The sequence below is a fragment of the Lissotriton vulgaris genome, chromosome 4_1 (assembly GCF_964263255.1).
Source record: "Lissotriton vulgaris chromosome 4_1, aLisVul1.2, whole genome shotgun sequence".
Taxonomy (NCBI): Eukaryota; Metazoa; Chordata; class Amphibia; order Caudata; family Salamandridae; genus Lissotriton; species Lissotriton vulgaris.
In genome coordinates, this window is record NC_141691.1 from 150,369,446 (window position 1) to 150,393,049 (window position 23,604).

General features: G+C 43.9%; 1 protein-coding gene across 1 annotated transcript in view; it reads left to right on the forward strand.

The window, feature by feature from the left end:
• The window catches only part of PGK1 (phosphoglycerate kinase 1), a 60,879-nt gene extending 38,032 nt beyond the window's left edge, over window positions 1-22,847 (forward strand). Inside the window, exons 8-11 of the mRNA XM_086918415.1 lie at window positions 181-360; window positions 17,260-17,437; window positions 18,390-18,488; window positions 22,434-22,847. Of these exons, the coding sequence (XP_086774541.1) occupies window positions 181-360; window positions 17,260-17,437; window positions 18,390-18,488; window positions 22,434-22,474 (498 nt within the window). The 3' untranslated portion in view covers window positions 22,475-22,847. The remainder of the gene's footprint in view (window positions 1-180; window positions 361-17,259; window positions 17,438-18,389; window positions 18,489-22,433) is intronic.
• Window positions 22,848-23,604: the final 757 nt, after the last annotated feature.

Here is a 23,604-nt window from a genome sequence, read left to right on the forward strand (position 1 = left end):
TTCTAGTTTGAGGAAAGACTAAGCAGGAGACTGTTAGCAGGCAGTGAAACTAAATGGACGACTTTTAAATTTTTTTATTTTTTGTAAAACTTTTTTATACATTCACTAAAGATTTTTATTTCTGGTCCAGTCAATGTGCAACAGAGTTACTCACTGCAATATTCTGTTTTTTTTTTCTAGATTGGTACTTCGCTGTATGATGAGGAAGGAGCCAAGATAGTGAAGGACCTAATGGCAAAGGCAGAGAAAAATGGTGTGATCATCACCCTGCCTGTTGACTTTGTTACAGCAGATAAGTTTGACGAGAACGCCAACACAGGAACTGCCAGTGTGGCCACAGGGATTCCAGCAGGCTGGATGGTAAGCATTTACAAGCATTTAGATCCCAAACCAAAAGCAGTGGGATTACTCTGCATTTAGGAAGTTACCAATTGATTTTATATAGTATGCTATAAACTACCATTGCAGTGTGTGGGGAATGGTGGAGGGCAATGAATTACAAGATGTACTGTTCACATCTGCATGTACGGTTTATGCCCTGGTGTTATTTCATGTCTTTTTGTAACTTATTTAACCAAGATGCCAGGAGTTAAGTTCATGCAGGGCGCTACAATCTAAATGTAGCAGTCTCTTGACTATTGGAGTTGTTTTTCGCTGTAAATTAGTTGTAGCATGCATTTCATGAGGCAGTAATCGGGGTTGCTGTAGGTAGTAACACAACATTTGAAATGAAGGTATTTTTTAGCACATTGGCTATTAATAATTTGTATTATTGGGACCTTCATTTTCACTATCACGAATACATATTCATACATCACCACTGAAAAAATAAAGTTCACATTCGTTTATGGTTGCAAAATAAAATTCCCCAGTAATTGTCTTCAAAGAGTAACTAACTCCTGCTATACTAACCTTAATTTGCACGCCAAATGCAATTCTCAAAACCCCAACCTAAATATAATAAATGGCATAAATGAAGTCGCCAACTACATGAAATATTACATTAACATTATGAATGACCTATATGGGTACAGAATGATCCCTTTGTGAATATGAAGTAATTCAAGCTGTACCGTAAGGTCCTCGTGGTTGCTCTGAATACTAAAAGGGCATAAACCTTCCATTTGGTATATGATTTAATGTTTGCATGGAAGGTGTGCGAGCTATGGTTTGCAGAGCGTCCCATAACTGATGGTGGGGTGTTTTTTAAATTATTTTTTATTTTATTTTTAATGAACTGTTAAGATGTTATGCGTAATGCTAACCATAAATACACTAACTGTTTTTCCTGTGGATTTCAACTTTTTTGTGATCTGCTACATTAAACCTTCTATTCAAGTATTCCCCCACCTTAGCTGGCCAAAAACAGTGCATGGTCCACTGCACAACCCTTTACTGGCAGCCAGTTCCCACCGCCTTCAGTCCTGTGCAATGGTGGGTTACAGCAGGTAACCAACCACCAGCTTCATAGACCGTTTGGAAGTTTAATCCACTACTTGTATCTCCACTTTTGTGCAAATCTGTCAAGTGGTGCCGACGTTGTTAGCAGATCGTTTTTTTTTTTCTCTCTCCAAAGTCCTCTCCACCTCACTCACCTCCAAACACTCAACTTCATACTCCATGTCAGATCTGCAGACCACCAGAGTTTCCTGCACTGAGCATAACTTGACATATCAAACTAAACCTATATATTTCTGATGCATCCAGTGCGTATTTCTGAAGGGGTGCCAAAGATGTTAACCAGGGAACAGTTTTATGCTCTTTGCCCTTCCCTCTAATAATGACCCCTTAAAGGATCAGTATGAAACTCCACATACTCGAAGGATTTTAAACATGGCAAGCAGCCGCAGCTCGCACAGGTAAATGCTGTGGGGTGGTGAGACTGGGACAGGGTGGGGAGTAGTGGAATCCAACAAACAATGGCAATGTGAAAACTAACTAAATAAACCAAAGCAATCGCTGCAACGCAGACTTCAGCGATGCGGTGCGCGCAAGGGAAGTGCTTTTATTTAGGTAGTTTTCGCATTGCCGTCTGATTCCACTTACACCCCTCCCACCCTCAACCTGCCCCATAGCATTTACCAGTGCAAGTTGCGGCTGATCAGTGTCTTGACAATTTTTGGGCACATCTACAAAATAGCACTATCGTTTTTAGTAAATGAACTCTGCACTGAGATTAATTTGCTAACAGCCTTCACCATCTCATTCTGATTCATTACATGGCACCAAAGTTAACAGTGGTCCAAGTGTTCTTTGCTATCTTGCATGACATATTTGCATGGAACTCAACGTTTCAAGAATAGGCTAAACCTGTCAAGTGTCATGAGGAACTGACCTTTGAAACTGTGATAAATTATTAGCAATTTTATTTTTAGTCTTCCAGCCCTCCTTAACTGGACTTTCTTGGATGTTCATGAGACCTGAGATTCCAACACTGGGATTTAATTGCTAATAGCTTACCAGATTTCATGAAAATACCCTTGCTCCTTTAACTTTGAGTGCACCCCTCTACCCCCTTGAGCATCTGCAGAAAACTTTCCCTACCCACAAAAGACTGAATATCTGCAAAATATCATATCATGTGGATGTGTCAAAGTAGACCACAATTATTAGCACTATAACTTTTTAACTGTAAGCTCAATGTGCTAAATGTTGTGCAAATTTGGCAATTGGTGCTACAGTAACGGGAAAACTAAAAGCACCTATTTTAATATAACGTTTGGTGTACTTCGTTTCAACCACTTTTTTGTAGCAAAGCGCAAAGTTTGCTCTGGGAGTGGAGATGGGTAATGTTGCTTTTTTTGATTCTCCTTTCCCACTTCAATTTCCCTCCCTCCAGATGGAACTGTGCAAACTTGCCATGCCGAACCTAAGCCAGGTACACTGAACTGTCTATTGCACACTGCGTTGGCAGGGATCTCATACCAAAATAATTACGGAAAAATTACTCATGTAAAGATTAATTCCCTATTGTATTTTTACAACAGGTTTTGAGGCTCATCTGCAAAGTAAGTCTTAAATGTCCTATCTATTCATTGTAGATTTCCTCCGACAGTTGGACAGAATTAAAATTTTTCTTTGTATTCCAATCTGCTGTAGACAAATTACTCGGTCGCGAGCTATCAGTAGCTCCCAGCTATCTTCAGTTTAGCTTGCAGCCCGGAGTCCATTTGTAAATAAGCACAGGGTGACGTTTTCCTTTTAAAGTTGCAGGAATACTGTTTATCAAGTGACCGATAGCAGGGCCTAACAATCAGTACTCAGCCAGATGTATGACCCACCTGGGGCACAGGTGAGTAACTGAAGCACTGAGATATTTAACTCTTAAAGTTCTTGTCAACTCTATTGGAACCTGAGAACACATTGATGTTTGCATTTACATACAGCAGTCCTCTTGCTCCCAGTGGCCAGTAGACGCTGAGCCTTATTTGCAACAGAAAAATAGGCCTTTTTTAGGTGAACCTAGAGTGTGCTATGAGGCATGCTGTAATCTTTCTGTGGATGCTGAACACACACCCACCGCTTTTCATTTGTTGCTCGGCCTGCCTTTACTAATTCCATAGTTTTCTTTGGTGAATAGTATCCATTTGTCCCAACATGTGGCTGTTTTTTTATCATCCTGCCAACTGCCCTTGCTAAATGGATCCTTCCAGTATGTGCCATATGTTTGGTTTAACTGCACTACTTTTATTTTCTGCCCTCTCCTTACCGCTGGCTGGCACACGACGTTGCTTGTTCTATGTTTACGGTGAGATAATAGGCTTTCCAACATGTGTGTTCTCCTAAAACTAGCACCTATGCAGTCTTTGTTCCACAATACTCTCCTAGCTCCTTGAATAATCCCGGACGTCAGCCGGGGCCTGCCCCTTGGATTGGTACATTTGACATTACCCATAGGCCCCCAGGCCTCTGGGTCATCCAGGCAGAAAGCTGGTCTGTCTGCAGCAAACAAGCCTGGCCCAAGAAGGACCACACTGCAGGACGGATCCATGATGTCCCATTCAGTCTGGTGTGTATAGTAAAAAATATACTACTCCATTCAGGTCTTGAAACTGAACCTGTTCTGCAGACCCTGGCAAAACATGCTTTCCACCAACCACTTCAGTCCTGGCTCTGCCTCTAGATACAGGTCTGGACTCCTTTTCCTGTGACACTCTGCATTTTGCTCTCCCCTTCTGACCTCTGGAGGCCCTATAAACATTGCTTCTTGTGGTCTGGAAGAGCACGGGAACATTTTGGTCTGTAATGCGCAGTGTATTACAGGAGGAGAACGCTTGTCTCAGTTCTGTATTTGAGTAATTCACCCAGTCTGAGTGTTGGCTCTGCTTTCTAGGACTTGCTGCCCTGCTTAAACCATTGCACTGAGTACCAGAATGCACTGGAGATGCATTGGGGGATAAACTGGAATGGAGATCGGCTTCTAACTAATGTCCTCAATTTTCTGTGTTTAGTAATTTTTTTTCTCCATAAAAATACTGAAGGAAAACTATGTTTCCACTTTGTATTAATTTGTAAAAATGTAAAGAGGTTACTGTTGTGTGTGTGGGGGTGTGTGTGTGTGTGTGTGTGTATACATAAACAGATGGAATTGAACAAATCTATCTAAAGCTTATAAGCTGAAGAAACTCAGTCCATTCACCCTAAGCAATGATATATTCAGAAAGTATTGTTACCGTATTTAACGCGAAATATAGCACCAAACATTCCGTCCAACGATGCGTGCACGAATGGCCGTCCAATGAATGTGGAAACTAGTGGCAACTTCATATTCTCACAACCATTAAACACATGGATACAGATAAAGTGGACACAATCTATGCATGTAGCTAGCATTTTTACAAAATAAATGCCACAAAAGTGGAAATTCCTAATACATCCGACATTACAGCTGGCGTTTTTTTTAGGTTTAAGAGGTGAGCCGTAGAAATTGAGGATTTTCAAGTGCATTTTTGAGGTTATTGAACATCTGATGAATGGCGGGAAGATAAACTACCACTCTGAAGAGGGATCTTTAGGTCTGAGTCTCTACAGAAATGGGTGCTTTCAGTAGATGGCAGCAAAGCACCAAACAGAACGAGGCATGTCTGATTTTTGAACGTCTTTGAGGGACTTTTCGCTGCTAATATTGAAAGTTTAGACATTGCGCTACCGCCCTTCTCTTCTCGAAGACATCTTGTTATCTAGATTCTGACACTGGCTGCTACTAATTCTGTGGTCTTATTTTTCATGACCCCTCTATGCCGTCCTCACACTTGCACTTGTATTTCACTTTCGGCACATGCCTGCTGCGTCTCTCCTTTCACACCCCCAAACGGCAGGTGAGCATGCCAGCCACTCCCTGTCTCAAAGTTCACCGTAAGGAGAGACACAAAAATAGATAAGAGGGCGGCGAGGAAGGAAAAAAGGGGATTTTGACCACAGGGACATGCTTCACACCGTCTCAGCAATTGCAACTGGTGGTACTGGTGAATGCTACAATATTCGTGTATAGCTCGCAACGCAAACCGTGTAGCTTCTAGGTGCTGCCTGAGTCTGGCAGATAAGAGAACTGAAACCATGGGCGGTGAGGTGACATGGGCGTCAACTTGGTGCCTTGCTCCTAGGAAACCTGTCCTGCTGCAAGCTGAAGTCATCGGTGCTAAGACCTCTATTCCCTACAGGCCCATCCTCCCTAACTGTAGCAGCTGATCTTATGGTCATTGCTCTCCTGGTTTTAATTGTTCATGTAGGATGAAGTAGAGCAAGTATTCTGATGAATTGCTTTGGCTGGAGATGTGTTAAAACACATTTGTGAAATTACTATTTTTTTTTACCCTAATGTATTGTGATGAGTCCAAACCATTTTGCATTTCTATCCTGTTCTTTTTATTTTTTTAAACAGTAGTGTAGGATGAAAAGACAAAGTTTATAATCTTTTATATGTGAAGCTTTCAACGTTATTTGGGTAGGCCAAAGTAGAAGCTCAGTATGTTGTCCCTTAATCTATATATACGTTCTGTAAAGAAATAAGTTACATTGTTAAACTTTGAGAGACGTGTTGATGTCTGTTAATGACTGACTCTGATAACGCCTCCTTGTTTGTGGGGGTCCAATTGAGGAGGTGTGCTGGCAGTCAGCATGATCTGAGGTGGGCGCGAAGTGTGAAGGAATCCTGTTCTTGGTTGTAGCGGTTTGGGTTTACGCACATGTGTGTGGAGGTGATAATCATTAAGTTTTAATCCACACTAAGATCTTCAATCATTGGGTACATCAAACGCTCGCTATTCTACTTAATGATATCTGTTCACTAAAACATTGCCAAAGCCAATAGTTCTGGCTAAACACTTATAAGTTCCCAAAGGCGAGACCTATTGGCTATGCCAATGCTTGTTTTTAAATGGGAGAAACAAAGTGAAAAAAAATATTTCTATGTACTATTAAGTCAATGTTTTTCTCCCCCTTTCAATCAAGTCAATTAAGTCTTATTGTTTTATGAAGCATGTTTCCTCACTTTAAATTCCTCCCATTTAAACAAATGGCTGTATATTTCTGTTATAAATATGACACCGCGTCTTTAGAACATTGGGAGCAAGATGCCTACTGTTTTTAAATGTGACACTTTGAAATTGGAGAAAATTTAACTGAGTTTTATGGAATCGATATGAACATAAAGCTAAGTTTAATATTCTCCCATTTCAAAGTGTTTCCTATACAGGCATCTTGCTTCGAGTGTCTGGTAGACCTAGTGTCCTATTTATAAATGAAAAATACAGCCATTATTGCAAGTGGGAGAAATTGAAAGTGCAGAAGAATGTTCCTTATGAACATAGTTTCAATCTATTTTTCTGCACTTTAGATTGATCTCTTTAAAAAAAATGGCTGTATGTTTGTGTTTATTTATGTAACTGTGCCCCATATGGTGTAAGGTATGTCCTGTTCTGTGTCAGAAATACATATGACACATCCTCCCATTGAATGAATACAATTCTATAGCACACAGCTACTCAGTGTGTCCTGGCGCTCCAGGTAATAAGTGCAGTGTACAACCAGAGAACTACCACTCTGCTGCCACCACTACAAACTGAATAAGCATGTTTTCAGCTCATTTTTAAATGTATATTTTCAAGATGGACTTCAGATGTACCGGCAGCTGATTCCACATTCCCGAATCTTTAACGGTGAAGGAGGAGCCTCCCCCCCCCGTTGCTTTACAAAACTAGGGATCACAATATGTCTGGCAGGCATTACAAGAGCGAAGAAGTCTCCCTGGGATGTATTCCCTGATCTGTTCTTAAGGTGCCTAGGTCCCCTTTCCTGAAGGGCTTGGTGCGTAAGCAACAGTCTTATACAATATGTGTTGGTGAACTGGCAGCCAATGCAATTTGTCCCTAAATACGGACAGACGCACATATAGGATTTTTATACAGTAGGCGGATTTCTATGTTTAGCATAACTTGTAACTGCTGAATCAAGTCCTCTAGGAGGCCCAAGTACAGAACATTGGCATAATCCAGGCTGGAAAATATTAGAGCCCTACCCACGATAACCTAAGTCTCCTAAGGGAGCAAATGCTAACTTCAAGATCCAGAAGCAGGCCTTCACTACAGCTGATACCTGAGCCCAAATGAAAGTTGCCCATAAAACAGAGCACCCACATTTTTCACCACCATAGAAGGAAGCTGAAGCGGGGGGTGGGGGCCACATTGTTAGACCAAGCTCCCGTACACCTATATCCCATTCATACGCACACACATTCATTCATAAATCCCCCAAAGACCACACTTTCACTGACACAAATTGCAGTCTTGTTCTAGTGCCCCGTGTCAAAATATTTGGTTCAGATCATAGTATCTGGCTGTATGGATATTCGGCTTAAAGTCAATGAAGCTGGGCGAGGGGGATGTCTGATAAGGCGTGGGTTGCTTAGCCTTCAGTAGCTCAAGATTTCACTGAGCAGAAGCAGCTCTAACTACAGAAAAGGTGGGAGACCTCTGCTGTAGTGTTCTTAGATTTCCAGAAGTTCTCACCATGCCATCATCTGAATTTATATTATCTGCTGAAATAGTTATTGCATAATATTGTGCATTAGTGCATGAAACATTGGGTTTCTTAAACCCCCCCCCCCTTTTTTTAATTTTTTTTATTTTGTAATACTTTTTTAAATATAGTGGTGTTTTGCTGAACTTCCCACCCCTTTTACACTTGCACCTGGTTTTTGGGACTAGATTTGCATGTCTAAATCTGATTGAATAATCAGTGGAAAGTTAGTTGAACACCACCATAGTTCAAAGTGTGTGGGTGTTTGCTTCCTTTTTAACAGCTACCACCATAATCCTCCCCTGAAATACATCCTCAATGGACAACAACATTCTCACCCGGAACTGTAAATTCTCTACAGCAGAAAAATCTATAGTATTAAGTTGCATCGGATAGTGCAAATGCTGACTGATCCCAATTTCCAGATGGTGGGACAGAGAAAGCCCCCCTTGCATGACTCTAGTGAGCATATCCCGCCTCAAATTAACTACAGCTAGTCTTTTGGCCCATCCCCTCCTGCCACTTCAGCACTTGTGACAGTCGTGCATGTGTGCTGAAGCAACTTTCGTGACACAGCAGGGCTTGGTGTTCAAGAATAGCACACCAGGTGAACTGTTTTTGGCGAGTGTGACTGTCAATTGCTCACTAGGTTGAAGAGGATTGACTGTAATGGCTTCAAAAACCTTCATAATGGTAAGGCAGATTTTATCCACGTATGCAAAGGAGAAGCACCTACTGGCCCCTCTCGCTTTTAGTGCTTTGCCAGTCCATGCACCAGGCCCTTCCCCTCCCCCCCCCCCCCCCCCCCCCCCCCATCCATGTGGACACAGATATCGCAAGCGTGTAATGTTTTGCATGTGTAGCGCATGCATGTGTTCGTACAGGTGAAAATTTTGGCTCCGAGTTCATTTTATATTTCCTACTTTGAAGTGGCACTTAGATGGTGGGTTGTCGAGGGTCCAGGCAGTTGTGTTGTAATGGGGTCTAACTCTAGTATTAAGGAGAGGTGGTGGAATCCTCTGAAACGAGCGAGATTCTGCTGCCCTTTCCTGGCTCATAGCTCTTTGGGAGAGCTACTTTTAACTGATAGTTAAACTAATCCACGTACATGTATTGTTCATAATATTATTCTCCTTTTGGAGATTAGTATATTACACTTGCCTATCACTTAAAAAACGAAAGAGAAAAGTACTATATCAAGAAATGTGGAGCATATGTTTTTGCAAACACAATTCTTTTGTCACATGCTTTTTTGCTTTGCTCTCATTGAGTGCATTGTGCCTGGTTTAAGATTGTTTTGTGTAGACTATTTTGCTGTTGACATTACACCCTTGATGGCAGTGTGTAATATGGGGTGTAGCACCCGTGCTTTGTTGTGGACTACATATTCACCTTGAATTGGATGTGTTAATATTAACCACTTGTTCCTTGTAATAGTAATACAAGTTTATGCTTAACATATTTACGAAGCGACTGAGCTAAAACCGTATGTTTTGCAGCGTGAATCTTTCTGGATTCACTATGCAGTGCATATTCCGCTATCTGGTGGTTGGATCCGGCATCGTAGTCTGTTTTTGTTTTTTTTGTTTGGTTTTTTTCGTAGCCCAAGTGGGCGTCGACGTCTCACCATTTGGTGTACCTTCGGTGACGTCTGCATGCTTCCGGCGGAAGCTCCCACCCTTGGGCGCCATCTTCAGATTCTTTTTTCCGCCATTGGGTCTGGATCGTCGCATGAAGCTCCAGAAGTTTTGGAGGAGAAAAGGAGGAAATACAGCAACTTTTCGACTGAAAAGACCTGAGAAGACCATCAGAGAGGAGACGACTAAGAAGGTGAAGAACCTCGAGATCTTCGACGCCCTTCAGAGAATGCGCACACAGGAGGCCCCCTGAGCGCAGGGATGTACAAGACACCCTTTAAATTCTGCAGAAACTGCCACCACAAGTTAGCGCAGAAGACCAGCACCTGGTCTGCAACCTCTGCCTGCCGATCGAGCACCTGGTCTGCAACCTCTGCCTGCCGATCGACCATGAGAGCAAAGACTGCAACGCCTGCTCAGTCTTCAAACCGAAGGCACTCTGGGTTCGAGAGAAGCAGAGGATAGCTCACTACACGATGCAGGGCAAAGGCCAGGCCCCGCCGCTTTACGAACTGGGCCTCTCCACCGACGACTAGTACAACATCGCCGAAGGTCCAGATGACTTCACGGTCGCAGAGACCGATGAGAAAATGTTTGACAAGGTAGGAGAGTCTACGACCCCGAAAACCTCGACAGGGCCTCGAAAGCCTGAGACACTCTCGAAAATCAGAGTCCAGAGCCTCGAAGGGAGCACCAGCGCCGAAAACTTCGACGACCAAAGCTGCATCCCCCGATAAAGGGCCCTGCGGATCCTTCGAGAAGGACTCCCGGGCGCCGAAGACCGGCGAAAAGCCAAGGTCGTCGAAGCAAGCCCCCGAAAAAGGGACTTCGAAGGAGAAGGAGCCGAAAAAAGCTTCGACGTCTGGCGCAGTCTATGAGCAGCCGAAACTCTCGATGACGAGCAGGCTGCACAGTTGGAGACTAAGAAAAGAAGGCTCAAGGACGAGATGGAAAACATCCTTCAGAGGAAGAAGGTCTTCGAGGAAAAAGTTTCAGGATCCCCTCGAAGCCAGCGACGGCTGTCGCTGAGGTGCAGGAGCACGAGGAGTTCGACGTCGAAGAGCCGCCGAAAACTCCGGAGCCCACGGAACACAAAGAGGAAGAGGACCTCTATTACACAGAGGGTGAATATGGGGAGCAGCAGTCAAGCTACGGCTCAGGATCCTCGACGGCCCAAGACCTAGAATGGCAGGACATTGAGGCCGAAAACCCGGAGGAGCTTGTGGAGACATATCCCTTGAGGCCTTCGCCGCCAGATGACATTGGGGCATACAATGAGGTCATCAGGAAGGCAGCAGCAGCTTATGGGGTTAAGCTGGAAGAGGAGAAGCCTAAAGCAGACTTCCTGCTGAAAACATTGCTCCCCACGTAGACAAAAAGCCAGTTCTTGCCCATGCTGAAAAGCATCATGGATCAGGGGAAGGAAGCGTTCAAGGACCCGGCTACATGCAGATCAGTCACGCAGAGGACAGAGAAGAAATGCAAATTCTCCTCCCAGGACCCTGCTTACATCAAGGGGGCTGTCACAGCAGATTCAATAATCGCTGCAATGGCCAGAAGAAGGGCCAATGTCCCAACAACATCTGGGCCACCACCTGACAAGGAAAGCAGGAGGATGGACCTGACTGGCAGAAAAATTGAGAAGAACGCCGCAATGCACTGGCGGATGGCTAACTCCAACGCCCTCCTGAAAAGGCACCAATACCAACATTGGGATGAGATCAGCCAATTGCTCAGGCACCTCCCAGAGCAATACCTTCAGAGGGCAACGCGCCTTGTGGAAGAAGGGAAAAGCATTGCTAACTCATTCCTGAAGACAGCCTTGCATGGGGCTGAAACATCCAGCAGACTGATGGCTATAGGCATCACAGAGAGAAGGCAAGCCTGGCTCAGGATCTCAGGCTTCAAAACTGAGGTTTAGAACAACATCATGAAACACTGTTCGGAGCCCCAGTTGATGAGAAACTCACCCAACTGAAGAAAGACAACGAGGACTGCAAGGTCCATGGGGGCCCTGCAATTCAGGGGGATGAGAAGAGGCACTCCTACGCGGAGGCCGAACAGAAGGGGTGGAAACCAGCAAGGACAATCACACCAGGCGTTCCACCAGTGTCAACAGAGTGACAACCAATGTCACCAGGGCCAGCAGAAGCAAAACTGGAACTATCAGAACAGGGGCCAGTCCTTTCGAGGAAAAGGAAACGGACGGGGCCATAGAAGGAGAGGCGGTGAACAACCCCCCCTCTAAGTGACGTCACACGGAAAAAGGTGCTCACCCACTCAAACCCTCCGGGGGAGGAGCACGGGAAAACAAAGAGGAGAGGGCTACACGGACAAGACACAAAAGAACACGTAACACCAGTAGGAGGCAGGCTGAGATTTTTTTTCTCCAGGAGTGGAGAAAAATAACCACAGACAAGTGGATACTCGACATCATACAGTTTGGATACTGCATAGAGTTGGAAAAGAGACCACCAAACAGAGCCAAAGAAAAGAGAGCACTCGGGAAGAGAGCTGCAATTGCTCCAAGAGGAAGCTCAAGAACTCCTCCTCAAAGAGACCATCGAACCGGTTCCATTCAAAGAACGTAACATGGGAGTGTACTCAAACTACTTCCTGGTGCCAAAAGTGGACGAAAGCCTAAGACCCATCCTGGATCTACGGTTCCTAAACAAGTATGCAAAGATTCAAAAATTCAAGATGACGTCCCTACAAGAGGTCATCCCACAGATAAAGGCCGGGGACTTCTTTTCCACCGTAGACCTCAAAGATGCGTACCTGCACATCCCCATGAACAGGCAGCACAAGCACATGCTAAGATTCACAGTAAACCAGGATCACTACCAATTCAGAACCCTAACATTCGGTCTAAAGTCCGCACCAACGGTATTCTCCAAATGCCTCACAGCAGTGGCCGCACATCTGCGAAGAGAGGGGATACACGTGTACCCCTTCCTCGACGACTGGCTCATAAAGGCAAGCTCTTACAGGACATGCAAGGTTCATGCAGAGCAGGTCACAAGAATGCTAACAAGCCTGGGATTCTCCATACACTGGGGAAAATGCTTGGTTGAACCGGAGCAAGTGAAGATCTTCCTGGGAGCTCAAATCAACACCATCCAATGCAGGGTGTTACCCAGCGAAAAGAGGACACTCAGCCTACTGAGGGAGAAACGTCATTACCAGAAGGGGCGAGCTCTGACAGTGAGGACAGTGAGCAAGATCTTGGGAATGATGGCGTCATGCATACACCTGGTCCCCAATGTACGCCTACAAATGAGACCACTCCAAGAGTGGCTGCAACAGCAATGGTCACAAGCTACAGGAAGTTGAGTGGATCTAGTTGTTGTAACGTACAAGGTGCAGGAAGAAATTAAGTGGTGGACCAAAGAGGATAACAATAGGGAAGCCTCTAACACCACCGGACCCCAACAGTGACCATCACCACAGACGCATCCCAGAAGGGATGGGGCGCACACATGAACTGTCTCAGAGAGGGGTCTGTGGAGCCCAGCGGATGCGGTCAGACACATCAATTACCTGGAGCTGAAAAGAGTTGCTTGCCCTCAAGGCCTTTCAGAAACCACTGTACAACCAAAATGTGCTGATACAGACACTACCACAACAATGTTTTACATCAACAAGCAGGGGGGAACTCCATCATTCCCTCTGTCAAGCTTGGCACAGGAAATCTGGAGATAGGCAATACCACTCAAAATAGACCTGCTAGCCATACACCTGCCAGGGAAGGACAATGTAGAAGCGGATTGGCTCAGCAGGCAGACTTCAGCATCCCACGAGTGGGAACTCAACATACAGGAAACCAAAACTATTCAGGAGGTGGGACGCTCCGACAATAGACCTGTTTGCAACACGCCAGAATGCAAAATGCCAGTACTTTGCATCCAGACAACCAGAGGCACTATCCCAGGGGAATGCCCTATGGATTAGCTGGTCAAAAACATTTGCCTACGCTTTTCCCCCCGATACCGCTGATCCCCAGGGTTCTCAACAAATGCATGACTAGCAACATGACGCTCATCCTGGTGGCACCACAATGGGCCAGACAGACCTGGTACTCGCAGATAATGGAGATGGCGCAGGGTCCACCCCACAAGTTCTCAAAAAGAAGAGACCTACTCTCCATGGAAAACGGAGAAGTTTTACACCCAGAGCCGGAGAGCCTCAGCCTCTCAGCTTGGCTCCTGAGGACTTAGAGTTCGCACATCTAAAACTACCATAGGGCACCCTGCGGGAGGCAAGAAGGCCCAGCACACGCAAGTGCTATGGGGAAAAATGGAAAAGATTCACTCAATGGTGCTGCAAGAAAAAACTCCATAGAAAGCTGACTAGGGAATCGACGGTGCTAAGATACCTCACGCACCTAATAAAAGCTAAGATAATCTCATCCTCGCTGAGGGTACACCTGGCAGCGATTGTGGCATACACAAGAGGAGAAACGGGGAGAAGCTTCTTTACATCTCCAGTAGTAAAAAGATTCCTGGAAGGGGCTAAGAGAATAGCGCCACCTAAAAGGATGCCGCGGCCGGCTTGGAACCTGAATGTCGTACTGACAGAGCTCATGAAAGCACCTTTCGAATCCATCCACAAGACCTCACTGCAAATGCTGACCATGAAAGCGGCCTTTCTGGTAGCAATCACCTCGCTACGCAGGGTGAGCGAACTACAGGCACTAACACTGCAGGAACCCTACATCCAGATACAGTGACCGGGTCGTGATGAGAACAGACCTGCACTTCATGCCAAAGGTGGTGTCAAGGTTCCACATGAATCGGAGTATTCAAATTCCTAGCTTCTTCCATAACCCCACGACACGCGCCGAGAGGGCGCTCCACACGCTAGACGCAAGAAGGGCAGTGATGCACTACATTGAAAGGACGAAGGAACACAGGAAGACAAAACAGTTCTTCGTATCCTTCGCAAACAGTTACCTGGGTAGACCAGTGACTAAGAACACCATAGCTCGATGGATCGCACAAACAATACAATTCTGCCACAAGCAAGCGGCGCAGGAGCTAACAGGAGGGGCACAGGCCACTCGACCAGGAAGAAAGGAGCAACAATTGCCTTTCTGGCCAACACACCAATTCAGGACATATGCCTGGCGGCAACATGAGCTTCAGTGCACATGTTCACGAAGCACTATTGCGTGGATGTACAGATGAATAAGGAAGCACAAGTAGGACAAAGAGTGCTTAAACATATATTCAACAACCAACGCTCATCTTCCACCCAGCTGCCACAAAAGTAACGAAACCGCTTCAAAATCTATGCACAGCATAGTGAATCCAGAAAGATTCATGCTGCTAAACGAATAGTTTCTTACCTGTCGGTGTAGTTTTGCAGCTTGAAGATCATTCTGGATTCACTAGCAAACCCACCCGCCTCCGCCAGAAAGAAGAGGCTGGAGAAGAAGGTGGAAACACATGAAATAGAAAGCAAGTTGAAGCTTACAAGATACGTGAATAGAATTACGTTGGAGAAAGGTTTATCAAACATAGCCATGGATTCACTACAAGGACACAAGGGGAAAAAAGAAATCCGAAGATGGCGCCCAAGGGTGGGAGCTTCCGCCGGAAGCATGCCGATGTCACCGAAGGTACACCAAATGGTGGGACGTCCACGCCCACCGGGGCTACGAAAAAAAAAACTACGATTCCGGACCCAACCACCAGATAGCTGGATATGCACAGCATAGTGAATCCAGAAAGATCATCAAGCTGCAAAACCACACCGACAGGTAAACTATTCGTTTTTGCACCTCATTTACATTAACACAGACTTTTGTTTTCTTTCCATGAGCAGATAGATTTGGGTGAAGTCTTGAACTAAAGCCGGAGTACCAGAAAAGTCCTCTCTAGTTTGTGCTAGTCTTGTAGCAATGTCTGGCTGGTTGAGTGCTGTCTAAGCAGCCTTTCAAGTCAATAGCCTCCGTTGGCTCCAAGACTCAGGCAGCTTCCCCGACTTTCTGGAGGTTCAAACTGTCAAAAAGCAGGTGCTTTCAGGGGTGTTGGGTTGGTGTGGTGTATGTTCAACTAAAGATGTCCAGAAGACAAATTGAGGCCAAGAAGTTCCTATAACTTGCTTGGGGTTAACCAGCCTGTTGTCCGGCGACTTTCCACTGTGGCCAGGGAAAGGAGTGGAGAAGAACTTTCTCTTCTATATCATTAATGTACCAACCCACTGAATAGTCTATAGTTGCCTCGGCTGTCTTCATCCAGGCTATCTGACTCGTTTGACATCTAAGGAACTTTTTCAGATGGCTAAAAATCATTTAGGTTTGACATTTTGAGCTGGTCCCATCCTCCGAAAGGACGACACCACTACCCTAATTTCTTGAAAGGAAAAAGACATAATGCTTTGGTCCATTCTGTACCTTTGCAGGGAGAGGAACTAGTTGAGAATGTCAAGTCAAAGATGTTTACTTTGGCGCAGTCCAGAATGATCAGCTGTGGTTAGTGGAGAACATTTAATTCCATGTACGGGTTGTGGTGGCATGAAGGTGATGCGTCACTTTTTGGAGAGCATCTAAGCAATGCCCGTTGGCATATATGCATCTTCTTGTATCTCTGCCAAGATCCTGGGCCAAGGTTCCATAACTCGAAGGTCACCAAATAGTAGTTTTGTTGAAGGACTGAGAGTTCAACCAGGCCCTGATACTCTAGATCTTTTGGATCTTGATATCCTTGTGTAGGCTATAGTTCTTTGGGCTAGTTTTGGACACCAACCTTGCAAAGGCTTTTACTGCCCCCAGGAGCGCATTGAATGCCCTTCAAACCATGGATCATTTCTTAGGAAACCATGCTTAGCTATGTTGGTGTTTCCAGGAGCTTCTGAGACTACAGTATCCTGCATCAGACTGCTCCTTCATAGCAGTCTCCACATGAACTCTATGCAGCTCCAAACAGCAGAGTATTTCGATTGTTTGCTGGACAGTCAGCCCAAGCCTGCCCTTGTCCTGGCCCGGCCCACCAGTCTCAAGCCCATTTCCAGCAGAATACTTCATAGGTGGGCCAGAACTGCAAGCCAAGCGGCCTATGATTTGCATGGGGAAGGAGGGCAGCTTGGGAACACACGAACATAAGCTGCACCTCTTCCACTGACCTTTTTGTTTTACGGTGTTGTAGCTAAGGACAAAACACAAGGCAACCCTGTGATGCTCTTATTCTGAATGAAGTTTGGGACCTCAACAGTGAGCTGTGTCCAAAAGCAAACACATCTCCCAAATGAGGTGCAAGGAAAAAACGGTGTAAAGTTAGATGTTTGTGACATGCTAGGTTTTTACATCTTTTGTATGCTTATATATTTTAAGCTGCTTATGTACAGCAGAGTATCCCGTACTCTGTATAGAAAATCAATACTCTTATTTGTTTAACACCTTGGCTGCTATGGCTTTTCCCCTCCTGTGTTGATCCTGGATGAACCCCATTGTTCATGACGAGCTCAGCTCGTCATAAGCACAGCTCAACCGTGCCTCACGACGAGCTCAGCTCGCCATGAGCAGCGAAGGGGTTAAACTTCTTATTTAGAGTTAACAATGAGTCAGTTATATACTGAACCTGAAACGTGTTCATTTTTTATTCAGGGATTAGATTGTGGTCCTGAAAGCGTAAAGAAGTTTGTTGAAGCAGTCGGCCGATCCAAGCAGATCGTTTGGAATGGCCCTGTTGGTGTGTTCGAGTGGGATAAATTTGCAAATGGAACCAAAGCTCTCATGGACAAGGTGGTAGAAGTCACTGCAAAAGGATGTACAACCATCATTGGTGAGTAATAGAACCTTCATTTGGCAGCTTCACCTTCCTTGAGGGGGTTTCTTGTCAGCGCTTGTGATGTACTTGAATGTTGGTGGATACTTACTTTTTGAAGAGGACTTTGGATATTTTTAGCATGTTTGTTTTAATGCCCATGGTTATGTATCCTCTTATGCAGCTGGCACTCAAACATCTCATGAAGACCTATCAGAACTCAAGCCACAAACACTGATCATGTTTGTGACACTAAATTATTGAGTTGCATTGTTAATTTATGACTGGACCACTGTTGTCCGTATTGAGAGAAATAAGATAGTTTTGACAGGCACTATGTATTGATGGTGTATTGTTGTGCGAAACGCGTGACTGCATGTAAATGTGATTTGTTTTTCATATTGCTATATTTTGTACATCATGGCATTTAAAAAGAGGTCGCGTCAATAAAGTAGATCTTTTAATCATCAGTCTGAAGGCTGTTCATACAGTAATCATGCTATGTAATTGTGTATAGTTGCTCATGGGTGTTGTGTATTCTGTTGTGTTTTCCCTGCCCGGAGAACTGCCATTGTTTTATGGGGGGGTCCCTATTTGTACATTGACTCTCAAAGAGCAGGACCGAGAATGAAACTCCACATTTACATGTATGTGGACGAAGCACAAAACCATAAGGCTGAAGAATACAGAATTAAGGTCCCATTTATTGTATGAGTGGCTTAAAGAGGTACCCGGATGGGGGTGGCAGTATTTTGTGCTGTACCTCAGAGTTCACAATAACCGGCGTTTCTTCGTTCCTTTTCCTTTGTTGTAATTTCCCATCTTAGCCCTTTCATAAGGCTATAAAGTTGTAGAGTAATTGGATAGGCATGGTGTCAGAAATGCAAACAACCATTCTGCTTTGTTCTGGAGGGTAATTCCTGAAGAATTGAAATTGCTTAGTTCATTTATTTTACTCCTTTTACTACAGGGGGCGGAGATACTGCCACTTGCTGTGCGAAGTGGGACACTGAGGACAAAGTCAGCCATGTCAGCACAGGAGGTGGAGCCAGTCTAGAACTCCTGGAAGGTAAATATCCTGGTCGATGCTAAGCTGCAATTTCTTCCCTTGCCCTTGCCCTCTTTTGGAGTTAGTCATGACTTTTGCCACCTATGTTTTGTATAGCATACAGCTGCTTATTCATTTATCTTTGTGTTAGTTTTACAGCAGTGTTCAAACATTGGTAACCTGGCAACGAAGTGCTGACCTTTGCAGATCTCTTTAGTGGCATATGGCGTGCCTGTGGTAGTTTAGACCTTCATTGATGCTCTCAAATACTGTGAAAGATGAGAGGACTGAGAAAATAAGGGCATTCTATATTGTCGAAGTTGATCCTTTATATCGTTCAGTTTCTCAAAGGATGTTATGATCAAGACCACTGTTTGACTATTGAGACAGAGGACACGCGTTACATATAAAGGAACTTTTGGTTCTATATGGATTTGCCATGTTTAATGTAAGCTGCCCTTAACCCTCAAAGCAATTTGAAGCTCCATGCAGCTATGCCTGTCTGCCCTTCGTGTGATGGACTCTTTGAAGCCCATTCATATTTGAAAGGACACTAATCCAGTTCTTGACTTCTTGTTGCTGGTGTATTATGGCGACTCTATTATCAAAGTAACTCAGACCTACTTGGAGAAATCCCCACTGTCTGTGAGTGAAATGTAATGGCTGCAGTGAGTATTTATGGAACTTCCACAAATTGTCCTTACTGTTTGTCATACCACTGTGCAAACTAATGTTTGTGACTGAAAATCCAGCCAGTCACCTTGGCTTCTGCCATACATTGCATGTAGCAATAATGGATTGCTGGTATACTTTACGATATTGCCATTTCAAAATAGTACTCCATGAACCATCTATGGGCATTTCTTTTCATGTCTTTTGGCTGTTTTTATGGCTCTGCATTACAGTTGAAAATCTGGGAGCCCTTAAGTCCCCTTTCTCCGCCTTCCTTCTCGGCTTTTTTTCAAGGGAGTCATTCCTTTCCTCGTCCAGACAAACAAGGCAATTTTCTCCTGTATTTTCAGAGCATTTCCTTCAAGTTTAACAGATATTTTCAAGCAGGTAGGTAAATTTGGGTAGGATAGACCACAACCAAATGTCTGCCATCTCTTCATAACCCCTACCTACCTCCTTTCAGACTTTCTCCATGTTAACTAATGGGATTTTCTCTGGATCCTGCATCCTGTTTATCCCTATCTCTATATACCTTCACAGCTCTGGTTCAACACCATTATCCCTGTTTTTGACTCCTTGACCTCCTAGCCAGATAACTCCCCAAAGTGCCTTACTTCTAACATTAGCTCTGGGATACTAGATGCAGCGCCTGGTGTATAAACCTTTCAAATCCTGAGCATACAGAGCTGTTTTTCTGAAAAGTGCGCCCATTGTAAAAGGTTTTATTCTTCTGTTCAGTCTTAAACTTTGAGAGAGGTTCGGTATACAAATCAAACAGAATGGTTGAGGGGACAGCCCTGCCTAGTATAACCCCCCCCCCCCCTCCTTGCTTTAACTGGTGCATTGAGATTATTTACAAGAACTTGGGTTATTGGCATACCGTAAATCGTACCCAGTACAACCGAACACACGTCCATCATCACAAAACACTTTAGCGCACTTGTTAAATACTTACAATTAACAATTACCCCTTGACTTGGCAGAGTCGAGGGGTAAGTGTCAGGTGGGCCCCTAGAATTATGGCTAAGTCGGTTCAGCCTGTCACCATGCGAGTTAACTCGCACATATGCCTTCCAAGTAGGAAACCCTTCTAATTTTCATTAAACTACCCACCACTTTACTCAGACTGGTAGGTAGAATACTAGTAAACCTTATAATCCCAATTCAGCAACGATGTTGGTCTGTGCGACTGGCACTGTATGGAGTTCTTACCAGGTTATTCAATCAGTGACCTAGCCTCCTTCCAGGACCCTGGTAAGGGGGAGCCTTCCAATATCAAACTGAATTAAACTACCTGCGCCAGACAAGAATCACCGCATCCAACATTAAAATGTAGAGCTCATTTGGGATCCTGCCTGTGCCTGCTGCTTTCCCTCTTTTAAGCTTCTTAACTGCTGTCAAAATATCGCCACTGGTTATTTTGTGACCTAGGAATTATTGCTGTTCTTAGGTGAGCCTGGTCAGGTGTTTTATCCATTAACCATCTATCTAACTCTTCCCCCAATCATTACTTAGGTTTCTAAATATAGATCCTGAAAAAACATGCCATTCTAGATCATTACGCACCTCAACTATCTAGGTTGTCGCCTCATCCATAACCTTCCTGATGTAATACAGATTTCAATGCAGTCTGGGTTTCCAGGCTAACCACTTTCTACAGCTCTCACCATACACATGTTCCCTGACCTTGCTGGCTTCCCATTTACTGTATCCATTTTCAATGTAAGCTTCAGCTGCAAGTCCTCCAGTGTTTCCTCTATTCCTTTCCTGGTGCCCCACTTTACCGAGACTGCTTTCAGTTCTGTTCAAGATTGGCAGTCTCCTCCAGCTGTGATACCTGCATTCTCTCCTTTCTGTTCCATGCAACAGAGAAGCTCTTTAAAGTGATCCTCAACCAGGCTTTATATGCTTCCCATATTAAATGAATTGGGGCAGACGTCATATTCCAGCTTCAGTCCGCCATTCCCTTCCCCCTGCATAATCTGACTTGGAGAAATAGCTGCCTATTAATCCTCCATCTTCTGCTCTGCTTACGGACTGGCAGCTTGATATTTAATAAGGCTGGTTGGCCCGATAAATGAATTGGGAGATGTGCTAGCTCTAGAATTCTCCATATGTCTGTAATCAATGAAGCAGTAGTCTAGTCCATTCTAGAGTAAGGACCAGTAATGTCTGGTTCGCAGGATCCATGGCTTACTCATTCAAGATTTTATTTTAAAAATCACCTGGATACAGCCCTTCATCATACCACCATTTCATGGTATTTGGGTGTAATGGCTTATGTATTTAAAGCTACCATTTGTTGTATAGATTTGCTTCCGCTGAAGTTTCAGGACTTTGTAAAGTGAACTGTGTGCAAATCCTGCTGTGTAAAGCGTGTAAAATAAATGGTTATAATAGGTCAGGCTTTTTGTTTCTAATACTGCATTGAAATAAGTGAACTGTATAAATGTCTTCAAATATATTTCAGTTATTAATGCACATTTTTGTAATTGTGTGGTGGAATTTTTTTTTATGATGAAAACAAATTGGGAAACTACTTGATGATGTGCAAATGATAAATCTTTTTTGCTGAAACCCAGTATCCAAACATTAGTTATGCGCTTTATAGTTTTTATCAGTAAAACTGCATGTTAGTGGGAAAGTTAGTCGCCATTTCAATGGAAAATGTGCTAGCTGTAAACTAATGTGCACTACCACATCATGCTGTAGTAATATATTAAGTGAGTTTTTAAACTTGAACTGAGAAACATTACTGCCCCTGCCCTGATGAAGATGCTATTAGTGAAATAAGGCAAGTCGGGGCTCATGTGTACCTTATATGTGGCCTCTAGTCTAATTATGCATGCAACAAATGTTTAGTCTATTAAACAAAAAATAAATCATTGTAGAGCAGAAATGCTGACCTCTCAAATCTGAAGGTGCTCGCATATGTGATAAATGAAGAAAAGGGTGGCGCCTTAAAATAGAAAACAAGAGGAGGAGGATCGCACAATTTGAGACCAGTTTACTGGTCACGTACATTAGTTAGGTTGAGTAGATCATAAAAATGTCACTAGACCTGCAAGTGTAGAATTTTGATTAATTTTTCAAGGCCTTTATTGGATCGTATTTTTTTTCTTTTTTTGTTAATTGAAAACTGTTTGCTAATAATTACATTTACAATATAAAGCATATTGGTTATGTTGAAAGTGTATGCATTCTTAGTCCAGAAGCCAGAACGAGTTGTAATCCCAAATTTCCTACAGATACTGAAACCTCTAACACCATTTTTTTTCTCCCTTTAACTTGCAGGCAAAGTTCTTCCTGGTGTGGATGCTCTGAGTAATGTCTAAAGGGCGGACATATCCTCAGTTAGTTTCGGACCTTGAACTGCAGCACTTCTGTACATCTGGCGGGAACGGTTCCAGAGCGTGAACCAGTGGGATTGTCTGCCGAGGGCGATGCCTAGTAGCACTTTAGTTGCATGTGTTCGACAGTTTACGTGTTGTGGTGCTGCTCTTTCCACCAGCTCTGTGGTGTATTTACTGTATTATATGTACCTCACCTGGACACTGTGTACATGCTAGTCCCGCAACTGTTAACTCTCCTTTCTGTTCCTGCACACATTTCCTCTTTGTAAATGGTTACAGTAAGCAGTCGAGCTCCCACTTACGGTGGGGGAGTTAACTGTGGTACCTGGTAAATATTAAAGACATCATGACCGTACAATGTGTATTTTATTCTATGTGAGTGCCAGAAAATTTGGTCCATGCTTTGCAAGGTACCCAAAAAAGTATGCCTAATTTACTGCGATTTGACCATTAGACGCTTGGCAAGTTATATTTTCTGTAGTTTAAAGGTGTTCTCTGAATTACTCTTTTTAAAAACACAGCATGCTTGTGGCTAAGTGCAGCCCTGCTTTGCTGTCTGGCACCACTGTCTGCCTTCTTGTCCATCACTTGTGACTGAACCAGGGGAGAGGAAATATAGCAGTTGCTCTTCAGTTCATGTTTTTGGTCACTGTTGGGTTTTAATATTGCTGGCCATCCTCCCCATAACAAACATTGGCAAAGCCTACTCGACTTGCTTACAAGTAGGACTGTAAATACGGAATGTATTCACCTTGTGGCGCCGTTTATTCTATCTCTTTGAAACAAAGTTTAAAATAAACATTTGTCGCATCACCCACAGCATACTTATCTCAATGGTGGTATGGTATATACATCTGTGATAGACCATTGCCACGTACTGCATTGATGTCATTAGACGGGCAGCTACAGATAAAAAAATTCTCTAGGTGTTTAGTTCTTTTAAAATATTGTAATTCCTCTTGCGAGTACGATACCATTGGCTGTTTTTAGTGTGAACCGAGCAAGCTTGTACACACAATTCCATTTTCTTTTTTCTGTCAGGAAGTTTAGATTTACTGAAACCTGAGTTTACAAAATTCGATCATTCGAAACCCCTCCCTCCCACCCACCCG